The sequence below is a fragment of the Gadus macrocephalus genome, chromosome 13 (assembly GCF_031168955.1).
Source record: "Gadus macrocephalus chromosome 13, ASM3116895v1".
NCBI classification, from domain to species: Eukaryota; Metazoa; Chordata; class Actinopteri; order Gadiformes; family Gadidae; genus Gadus; species Gadus macrocephalus.
In genome coordinates this window covers 848765-860225 of record NC_082394.1, presented here as the reverse complement: position 1 = coordinate 860225, position 11461 = coordinate 848765, and the positions used below count along the sequence as shown (strand labels likewise).

At 54.1% G+C, this 11461-nt stretch overlaps 1 protein-coding gene and 1 long non-coding RNA gene across 2 annotated transcripts in view; one reads left to right on the top strand and one right to left on the bottom strand.

Moving 5' to 3' along the window:
• Positions 1-4369: 4369 nt before the first annotated feature.
• Positions 4370-5291, bottom strand: LOC132471209 (uncharacterized). Its single transcript, XR_009528792.1, has 3 exons — positions 5110-5291; positions 4797-4842; positions 4370-4713 (listed from the first exon to the last, which is right to left on the bottom strand). It is a non-coding gene; the product is annotated as an uncharacterized LOC132471209 (long non-coding RNA).
• Positions 5292-11142: 5851 nt separating this feature from the next.
• LOC132470906 (uncharacterized) overlaps positions 11143-11461 on the top strand; it is a 29516-nt gene continuing 29197 nt past the window's right edge. The window contains exon 1 of the mRNA XM_060069835.1: positions 11143-11250. Coding sequence (XP_059925818.1) covers positions 11143-11250 — 108 coding nt within the window. The remainder of the gene's footprint in view (positions 11251-11461) is intronic.

The following is an 11461-nucleotide window of genomic DNA, read 5'->3' as shown; positions in this document are numbered from 1 at the left end:
TCCTCCCCCTCCTCCTCCTCCCCCCCCCTCCTCCCCCTCCCTGACCCATATTTCACCGCGCGCCGCGTCTCCTGGGACACGCCGCTCCCCCGGCCCCCCTCCCGCCCCCATCGTCCCGGCTGGGTCCGCCTCCACTCATCACGCCGGTAGATCACCGACCCGACTTCACGAGTCAATCAGCGGCGGCGTCAACACGCCTGGCGTCGCCGTGGCGGGACGCGTCTGGGGCGCAGCTTCTGTCCCTCGTCCTCAGCGGGCGCCGTCACGCGGCCACTCCGTCACCGGCGGTGCCTACGTCACCGCCGGTGTCTCCGTCACCGGCGGTGTCTCCGTCTGCTGCACCGCTCTCTGAGCAAGGAAGTGGACGCCTGACGGACGGCACGGCGGTTTGGAGGGTGGGACCCCGCCGTCCTGAGAACGCACACCGGGCCGGCCGGCCGTACGGACCCCCGGACCATCCAGGAACCCCCGGACCATTCAGGGACCCCCGGACCATCCGGGGACCCCCGGACCATCCGGGGACCCCCGGACCATCCGGGGACCCCCGGACCATCCGGGGACCCCCGGACCATCCAGGGACCCCCGTGTCCGGAGCGGATGGACAGCTGTTCCCGGGAACGGACCTCCGGGCAAACGAGGAAGCTCCCAAACATCCGCCGGAGAAAAGGCCGATCAGCTGGACTATTCCTGGCCCCTAACGAGGGAGCCGCCGCCGTGCATTGTGGGTAATCTGAGGCGGCGTGCAGCGAGAGGCGGCGGCAGAGCGGCGACGAGCTGCTCGTCTCGCGGCTAATCCCCCGAGTTAAAGAGAAGGGGGAGCTCGCCCCCCGGCCGCCGCTAACTCTTCTTTCCCGGTTGTCATTCCCACTTCAAAGCGTAACAGATGAAACCCTCCGAGGTATTATAAGAGCGTTGCTACGGCAGCACGCGCTAACCTCCCTCCTCACGCGCGTCTGCTAAAGCGACGTCTGGCACCAGCGTCCTTCACTCTGCGTTCCTAAAGTCCCTGTAGCCTTCACCCTTCAGGAGCGCCGACGCTCCCCGGGGACGGGCGTCCCCGAGTTACTCTGAGCGAATGAGGAGAGGGTGGCTCTCTGCGAGGGCACTGCCTACCCTGTCAACTTAAAGGGCCTGAAATAAGCTTGTTCTCTAAGAACGGTTTGAGCAAAATGGACGCCGACTGTGGAGATTGTTAACAGTGGTTCCGGGAACGCGTCGGCGCTAAACTGTGTATGAATAAATAAATGCGCTCTCGGGAGACTGAAACATCATTTAACCACATGGGCCTCGTGCTGGGAGCCATCTTGAGCTGTCTAACTGCTGAGCGTCATAAATACACCAGTTAGTTTAACCTCCAGGGGTTCAGCCCAGCAAAGGCTTGTGGGTAAATCTCAGAGTGCCTGATGGCAGCAGACACATCTGCCAGAGCGGCCCAATGAGGGGGAGATTAAAGGAAAAGCAGACGATACAGATCGCGGCTGCCAGGTTTATGTCTATGTCGCAGGGCGGGTCGATGGGCGCAGGTGGCTGGTCGTTTGTATTTGAAGAAGAAATCATTTCAATAATTAGAATTGTTGATTTTCAGAAGAGTTTGTCAATACTCGCTAAAAGTAGAAGTCAAAGTGGGGGGAGTTCTGCTGGGGGGGCTCCACCGTGACGAGTCACCGCAGCGTGACGAGTGGACACTCCTCTATCGAACCAACGCGACTGAAAGTCTTCAATATCACAAACACCATGGAGAGGATCCTGATGAAAGCCTTCAACACCGTGCGCCCCGCGCCCCTCCACCAGACGCATGCTAACGGCTTTAGCGTTCCCACCCCTCCCCGCGTCGGTCGAGGCCGGCCCGGCGCACCAGGACATAACCACGTCACCAATCTGCTCCCAGGGGAGAAAGAAATTACGGCCGGCTTTATTCCACTCTGGTGGTTGATTTATCACGATTAGAAAAACGACTAAAACTGCCACGACAGTGTTCCACACCTCCCACACTCCCAGCGGGCTCAGTGCCAGCCGGCAGTGCCTCGGGGCGGGCAGGGCAGTCATCGACCCCAATCCTTTAAATAAGATGCAGCGGAGCCGCGGCCGTTCAGTCTTACCCAGCGGGATCCAGACGAGGCAACAGCACTGACTGAGGCAGAATCACAGAGTGGGCCGCTCTCTGGGACCTGCTCCATGCTGCTGCCCTCCCACGCAACGCACGCTTGTCAGTGTGTGTGTGTGTGTGTGCGTGCGTGCGTGTGTGTGTGTGCACAAGTGTTAGATGGAGAGATAGAAGGAAACAGATCGAGTGAGGTAAGATGGGAGGGGGGGAGGGTGGGTGGGGGGCTGGAGAGAGAATCTGAGAGATTCAGAGATAAAGAGGAGAGAGCCAGAGAAAGTGGGAAAAGACAAAAGGGGTAGCTGCGAGAAGAAAGGAGAGGGAAGGAGGATGAGGAGGAGGAGGAGGAGGAGGAAGAGGAGCGGAGGAGGACCCCCTGCTGTCTCCACCGGGCAGCGGTTCATGATAAGGTTTATCTTGGCTGGCTAACGAGGTAGCAGTAGCTGTCCTCCTCGTCCCCCACTGGGGAGGAGCGGTGAAGAGGATGAGCATGGACCATAAGTGATGGATGAGGAGCAGTGAGGAGGAGAGAGGAGGACAGAGGAGGAGAGAGAGGAGAGAGGAGGAGAGAGGAGAGAGGATGAGGAGCAGTGAGGAGGAGAGAGGAGGACAGAGGAGGACAGAGGAGGAGGAGAGAGGAGAGAGATGAGAGCAGTGAGGAGGAGAGAGGAGGAGAGAGGAGGACAGAGGAGGAGGAGAGAGGATGAGGAGGAGAGAGGATGAGGAGGAGAGAGGAGGACAGAGGAGGAGAGAGGAGGAGGAGAAGAGAGGATGAGGAGAAGAGAGGAGGACAGAGGAGGAGAGAGGATGAGGAGAGAGAGAGGATGAGGAGAAGAGGATGAGGACAGAGGAGGAGGATGAGGACAGAGGAGGAGAGAGGAGGAGAGAGGATGAGGAGAAGAGAGGATGAGGAGAGAGAGGAGGAGAGGATGAGGAGAAGAGAGGATGAGGAGGAGAGAGGAGAGAGGATGAGGAGGAAAGAGGAGGAGAGAGAGGATGAGGAGAGAGGAGGAGGAGGAGGAGAGAGGACGAGAGAGAGGATGAGGAGAGAGGAGGAGAGGAGGAGAGAGGATGAGGAGGAGGAGGAGGAGGAGGGGAGGAGGGGGAGGAGGAGGAGGGGAGGAGGAGGAGAGAGGATGAGGAGGAGAGAGGATGAGGAGAAGAGAGGCGGAGAGAGGAGGAGAGAGGATGAGGAGAAGAGAGGATGAGGAGGAGAGAGGAGGAGAGAGGATGAGGAGGAGAGAGACGAGAGAGAGGAGGAGGAGGAGGAGAGAGGATGAGGAGGAGGAGGAGAGAGAAGAGAAGAAGAGAGGATGAGGAGCAGTGAGGGGAGGAGGAAGAGGAGAGAGGAAAAGGAGGAGGAGGAGAGGGAAGAGGAGCAGAAAGGATGAGGAGCAGTGAGGAGGAGGAGTAGGAGGAGAGAGGAGCAGCAGAACAGAGGCTCCCCGAGGTAACCCTAGCGCTGTTCACGCAACGCCGCACTGGAACCTTATTCTCTGTGGGATTCGTCCCGATCCCGTTGGCTCACATCTCTTTCAATCTGCTCTTTCTTCCTCCCTCTCTCTTTCACTTGGTGCTTGTTTTCCTTCCTCTTTCCCTGTGCGCTGGCTCTGCTCTACATCCTCCCCTCACACTGTTACCCAGACTACCAGGGGAGGCTGGCAGAGCCAGGAGAGAGATACAGCGTTGGCAGGGAGAGACGTGAGCGCCCCGGGGGCCATGGGCGAGAGAGGGAGCCCCATAGAGGGAGAGAGGAGAGGGAGAGAGAGAGAGAGAGAGAGAGAGAAGAGAGAGAGAGAGAGAGAGAGAGAGAGAGAGAGAGAGAGAGAGAGAGAGAGAGAGAGAGAGAGGGAGATGGATTCTGGCTGAGCTAAGCCCCTAATCATAGACTGCTCTGCGTGACGGACTTAAGACCACTCTATTTAATGCTACCTACCTCTTTAGTCCAAAAAAGTGGAAAATATATACTTCCGCTAAGCGCTTTGGTTAAGACACACGTACACACACACACACACGCACAATGAGCATGTACACAGATTTGCATAATCAGACACACAAGTGTGAACAAACACACACAGACACACAAACACCGTCACACACACATGCCCTTTTGACACTAGCTTTGAAGTCACAGCAGAGCGCCCATATTGACCTCACACTGCTGGTGAACCAAGAACTACCATGGTCCCATTAATGCAGCAGGCTCTATTGGAGGGGGGGAGCTAGTGATACCCCCCCCCCCCCCTAGTGAGTGGTTACACTGAGAGAGAGAGAGAGAGAGAGAGAGAGAGAGAGAGAGAGCGAGAGAGAGAGAGAGAACTGCTTTAAGCAGTAGTTTTGGAGTGTGTGTGGGTAGAAAGTGTGGGCAAGAGTTTGCTATTGTGCGTAAGTAGAATGTGAGCAGGCCAGAGTTTTGAATCGTGTCCAAGTATGTGTGTGTGCAAAACCTTGGTGTGCCACTGCTCCACAACGCTCTCCCACAGCCTCCCAGCGGCCTCAGCTGTGTTACAGACACGCGTGGATCCATCTAGCAGCGGCAGACCCAGGACGACTCAGAGGAGCCAGAGCCTTATGGGAGGACGGCTGCACCCACGCAATGCACACACACGCCCCTGAACACACACACACACACACACACACGCCCCTGAACACCACACACACACACACACACACACACGCACACGCCCCTGAACACACACACACACACACACACGCCCCTGAACACACACACACACACGCCCCTGACAACACACACACACACACGCCCCTGAACACACACACACACACACACACACACACACACGCACACGCCCCTGAACACACACACACACACACACGCCCCTGAACACACACGCCCCTGAACACACACACACACATGCCCCTGAACACACACACACACACACACGCCCCTGAACACACACACACACACACACGCCCCTGAACACACACACACACGCCCCTGAACACACACACACACCACACGCCCCTGAACACACACACACACACACGCACAGACGCTTGTATGCTACTCCTGTGCATCGATGCAAGCACACACAATCACACAGACACACACACAAACTTGTATGCCACCTCCCATGCACCAACGGAAGTACAGACACACACACATCCCCCCCCCCCCCCAAACTCAAACACACACACACACACACACACACACACACACACATATGCCACTCCCATGCATCAACGCACGCACACACACACACCATAACCACACACACACACACACACACACACACACACCCATCCACACCTACACACCAAATGATCCTAACCCATCTGGCGGGGTCCAGCACCAGGAGGGGTGGACCCCGGGTCGTCCCCCGGCCCCCGTCATCTGCTGCCATCAGGGCGGCTCGCTGCCCGGCGCCGGTGGAGGTGTGTGATCTAATCCCACAGCATTGATTTATGTCTGGGTGTCCGTCGCCATTAAGCTAATTGCATGATCACTTCATAACACCTTCCTGGGCCCGGTGGTACTGCGGGCCCGTGCCCCCCCCGCCCGCCCCCCCCCGCCGGCCCCCCGCGCCCGGCCCGCCCTAACCGCATTACGGCTCAGATGTCGTTGGGAATATCAGCTTTCAGCCTTTGCCGATTGATTTTACGCCCGTTTCCCCAGATCCATAAACCTTGTTAGTCTGCCTCTCACCGGGGCTGGTCATGTGATCCATGGGAGCTCTGGAGGAGGATCGACTGTGTCCTCGAGCCAGGCAGCACTGGAGGTGAGGGTTCAGCTGCAGCCGTACGCTACGGTGCATCATAGACACATTTACAATAGCAGAAAAGGAGATATTGATGAATGAAAGTAGTGTATTGTGAATATGGTATGTCGTGTTGCGGCCTGGGTTGCCCGGTGCGTTCGGTTACATGTTTTCCGTTGTGATGTTTTGTGTCCATTTGCGTTTGCTAGATAACCACACTGGGAGAAAAGGCAGCAGTGCTTACTTCCTTTCCCAGTGCCTCCAAACAGCATTCTACGGGAATAGTTTAATTTAAAAGCGGTGCTAGCATACTTTGCTCACTCACTGCAAGTTCAATACATTTGCTATTGCTTTATACAAGGCTGAATGCGCTAAGGTCTTTAATGCAGCAGCACACCTGACAACCAAAGGTTGGGAGCGGGAGGGAAAAGAGGGATAGTAAAGCCCACAACGACGTCCTGGGCGTTCAGCTTCTAGGGCAGGCCTACTGGGCTGTGATTGGCTTCACGGGGAAGCGGCATGTTAAACAGCGTGTGGTTAAACGTCCTCCGAATCCCCCCCGGGCGGTGGGCTTCAAAGGCAGGAAGGAGAGGTTCAGGTCACAGGTGTGGGCCGCGTGCGATATGCGGCCGGAACACAGCGCTCATTCCGTCAGTATTTATTCACCCTGAGTTTCCAGCGTGTCCGTGTTGATTTGTTGTTTCTAAATTAGATTTCCGACACCTCATCAAGTTCTCATTACATCGGGATTATGTTAAACCCCGAATTGATGAAGCCTGAAAATTACAAAAAATAACGTGGAAATAAATAAATAACCGACAGAAACAACGGCGCTGCGCTCACCTTCCGGTCGGGAGACTTGACGGCGAAGACGGGCATGCGGCAGGCGAGCAGCGGGCAGCCGGACGGTGGCAGGGGCTTGCCCCCGTCCTCCCCACAGGACCAGCCCGGAGTGTTCTCCTCTCCTGGGATCAGAGACAGCAGGGGGGGAAGAACAGCCCTTTAATGGTCGTTCACCAAGGACCTTTAGAAGACATTTCCGCTCCATTAGCAGAAAAAACTGGCAAACCTGCAGGACAAAATGAGCCAGCCATTTACATCAAGTGAGTTTAGAGCTGTCACTAAAGTGTTTCTGCACTCGAGCTAAACGATTTAGTCCGATGGCTTGACAGACTACGCTAACAGTTTAGCTATAGGGCTTGACAGTGCGCCACCATATCTAAAAGGTTTAGCGCTATAGTGGACGGAAAAACAATTAGGCACTATGGCTTAATCATGGAAAATGGCTTAACAGTTTAGTTAGTACTAAAGCTAACAAGACCAGAGTCAAACAGTTATCATTTCATGGTACTATAGTCAAACAGTGTAGCGTTTGAGGGAAGTCCGCCACCTTATCTGCTTCACTAGCCGTGCATCAGAGAATGCTATGGCTTTGATGTAAGGGCTCCATTATTCTCACATAGACATAATCTTAAAAGCTTCTGAAAAGTCTGAAAAAACTTCATCATTCAACTTTTATTTTTGGATAACAGGCTTTGACTTTGAAGAAAATCCCTCTTGCTAATTGATTGTATGTATTCAAGTCCCACTCTTTGCCAGCTTACTTTTGAGATGAAACTTCAATGCTCTTTTGTATTGAGCGTACCTGAGCTGTTGAGTTGAGATGAAACTTCAATGCTCTTTTGTATTGAGCGTACCTGAGCTGTTGAGCTATTCCTGGTTCTTTTGAGGTGCGCGTCAACCCATTGGCTCACAACACAATAAAAACAATGTAAATAAACAACACAACGCAACACAAAAGCAAACAAGGAAACAAACCAGGTTCTCGTTTGTGTGTAGAGTAATTCCTCAGCATGAATACGTCAGTATGTAGGTCAGTGTGATACCGCCACCATTACTCAATCCTTCCTCTATAGACCACTGATACACATGTCGGAGAGAGACCGCCCTCCCTGACGCTGTATCTACCGTCGGGTCGGCCGTACGTATGACAGGACAGAGAGACCTCCCTGCCACTATGGGGCACTATAGCGTCGGCCGTACGTATGACAGGAGACAGACCTCCCTGCCACTATGGGTCACTATAGCCTTGGCCGTACGTATGACAGGAGAGAGACCTCCCTGCCACTATGGGTCACTATAGCGTCGGCCGTACGTATGACAGGACAGAGAGACCTCCCTGCCACTATGGGGCACTATAGCGTCGGCCGTACGTATGACAGGACAGAGAGACCTCCCTGCCACTATGGTCACTATAGCGTCGGCCGTACGTATGACAGGACAGAGAGACCTCCCTGCCACTATGGGGCACTATAGCGTCGGCCGTACGATGACAGGACAGACAGACCTCCCTGCCACTATGGGGCACTATAGCGTCGGCCGTACGTATGACAGGAGAGAGACCTCCTGCCACTATGGGCACTATAGCGTCGGCCGTACGTATGACAGGAGAGAGACCTCCCTGCCACTATGGGGCACTATAGCGTCGGCCGTACGTATGACAGGAGACAGACCTCCCTGCCACTATGGGGCACTATAGCCTTGGCCGTACGTATGACAGGAGAGAGACCTCCCTGCCACTATGGGGCACTATAGCGTCGGCCGTACGTATGACAGGAGACAGACCTCCCTGCCACTATGGGTCACTATAGCGTCGGCCGTACGTATGACAGGGACAGAGAGACCTCCCTGCCACTATGGGTCACTATAGCGTCGGCCGTACGTATGACAGGAGACAGACCTCCCTGCCACTATGGGTCACTATAGCGTCGGCCGTACGTATGACAGGAGAGAGACCTCCCTGCCACTATGGGGCACTATAGCGTCGGCCGTACGTATGACAGGACAGAGAGACCTCCCTGCCACTATGGGTCACTATAGCGTCGGCCGTACGTATGACAGGAGAGAGACCTCCCTGCACTATGGGGCACTATAGCGTCGGCCGTACGTATGACAGGAGAGAGACCTCCCTGGCCACTATGGGGCACTATAGCGTCGGCCGTACGTATGACAGGAGACCGACCTCCCTGCCACTATGGGGCACTATAGCGTCGGCCGTACGTATGACAGGAGACAGACCTCCCTGCCTGTATGGGGCACTATAGCGTCGGCCGTACGTATGACAGGAGACAGACCTCCCTGCCACTATGGGGCACTATAGCGTCGGCCGTACGTATGACAGGAGACAGACCTCCCCTGCCTGTATGGGTCACTATAGACGTCGGCCGTTCGTATATGACAGGAGAGAGACCTCCCTGCCACTATGGGGCACTATAGCGTCGGCCGTACGTATGACAGGAGACCGACCGCCCTCCGTCGTAGCGGCGTGCGGCCTCACCGGTCTGTCATTAGCTGAGGCGTTGCAGTGCCACCGACGACCTACGTGAGCTCCAGGTATGAAGGATGTGAATTAGCCTGAATCTGCCGGAGGCCGGTCCCATGGTGTGGGCGGCCTGGAGCCAGCGCTGTGACCGCGGTCTCCATGGTGATTAGATTCCCCCTTCTTAATCAGCACCAAAGTGCCTTAGCTTTTATACCCCCCCTTATTTGTGAATGGATGGCTATATTTAACACAAAATAGAGCAAATACAAACACCTTGTTTGTTTACATTGCGGTTTAGTTTGAAAAGTGCCCGTCAGCAGAACTAGTTGGACGCGTTCTTGTTGACGCAGGCTGTTTCAGTGGCTCTTCCAGGACATGGTCGGCCTAAGGGCCAATTAAGGCAGCTCGGACACACCAGTAAGCTGGGGTCTATTTTTCTTGAATATGTTCAGGGCTTTGACACATAAAACTGAAATGTTTTGAAAGGATGTTAAGTCCTTAAAAGGTTCTATTTGGAATTTTCTTCCACTCCTGAGCGGTTGACCCCCCGCAGCATCACATACCCAGTATTAAGCGCTTTTAGCGAGGAATGTAACATGGATATAATGTACCGTACTTCAGTCAGGAAATATTGTTTTTTGTTGACACCCCCAAATTGCAAAAATACTTCTAGGGATCGTCAGCTCCAAAAGCTCCTCCGTGGCAACGGAAATCGAGACACCTCTCGCAGCGATCTCCAAGGCCAAGAGTATTTCTGACCATGAAATGTAGCACAGTCGGTCCGTCACTCATGTTCAAACCCCCAGCAGGCGTGTCTACTGCCCTGTTCTGTGGGAGGCGGTCGCACGCCACGAGCCGGCCGCGCCAAGACGCAAACAAAAAGGTGCGAGGTGACTTATTAAAATACTTTAATTACGGGCTTATAGCCAGGCCGGGCTGCGCCGTGGCAGCAGGGCTGGCCATTTGCTTTTCCACACCTGAATAATCAGCAGCCTTCTGCAGATAATTAAAAGATTAGCATAAATAACCCGACTGAAGCAAGGAGAGACGGAGACGGTTGATCTAGGTAGGTTCCTGTTTTGATGATTATTATATAAAGTATAAAAGGAGGGGTTGAAGGAGAGGTTAAGGAAGGAAGAGGATTTTGGGGGGTGGGGAGGATTGGGAGGGGGGGAGTTTAACCTTCAGCCAAGCCGACGGCATAATGATGATGAATAATTTCTTTGGCCAATTATTACATTGGCCAACATATAATCCAATACATGAGCCAAGAAGCAACATCTGCCATTAATGAGAGACAACAAACGCCCACAAACACAAACTGCATGGTGATATAACGGCATTTCACTGATTATGTCGATACACTTGTTTTTGTAGAAGCTGTGTTCCTGGTCTTTTGCTTTGTCGAATTCAAACGCGCTGTAGCATTAGGTTCCATTCAATGTTGGCAGATGATTCTGCCTGCCGCTCTAAAGCAGAAGCGTGCGTACGTCCTTATTGATACAGCCTGGTAGCCTAGGCTCGTACACGGTGCAGCCCCGTCCATGTACCGATACAGACGGGGAGGGTCACCGGGGCCAACGTACAGACAGGTTCTAATTAGCACTTAGAGTCAGACATAATAAGTGCAGCAAAGTCGACATTTATAATAATAAATGAGGGCGAACTCAACGGTTTCCGAAGTAAGAACCAAGTCGATTTGTACAACACTTAATCAGAGCTAGGGGGTCGGAGGTGAGCATAGAATGTGTTTAAGAGAGGAAATTAAGCGGTAAACCATTAGTCACAGCAGAACACAGCTCGGAAAATGAAGTATGTAGAAGAGGCAAGACGTGGAAGTGATTAACCCTCCCGAGAACCAGCCCAACCGAAAACAACAACACCATTACGCAGATGAGATATCGACAAAAGACGTCTATATTCAGACCTACTGATAAACGCCTCGCCTTTAAAACCTCTACATTAACTAATAAATAAACGCTTCTTCGGCTGAAAAGGACATGCAGGAGCGAGAGCGCGCGTGTTCTCTGACCCAGGCGCTCCACAGCGGTACAATAGAAACCAAGAGGAAGGGGAGAGGTCCTCCTCAAGGGGAGGCTGGGGGCCAGGTGACGGCCAGGTGACGGCCGTGCCTACGCCTCGGCGCTCCAGCTCCAGTTACTGAATGAGGACATCGGGAGGCTGGGGGGGGGGGGGGGGTGGGTCTATCGCTCTCCCTCTTCCTCCCATGCTTGTGTTTCATGTCCTCCGCTGATGAAGATTAATTGTCGCAGCGTGACGCTCTATCAAGCCCCAGAGACTCAAAGGGCAGAGATATGG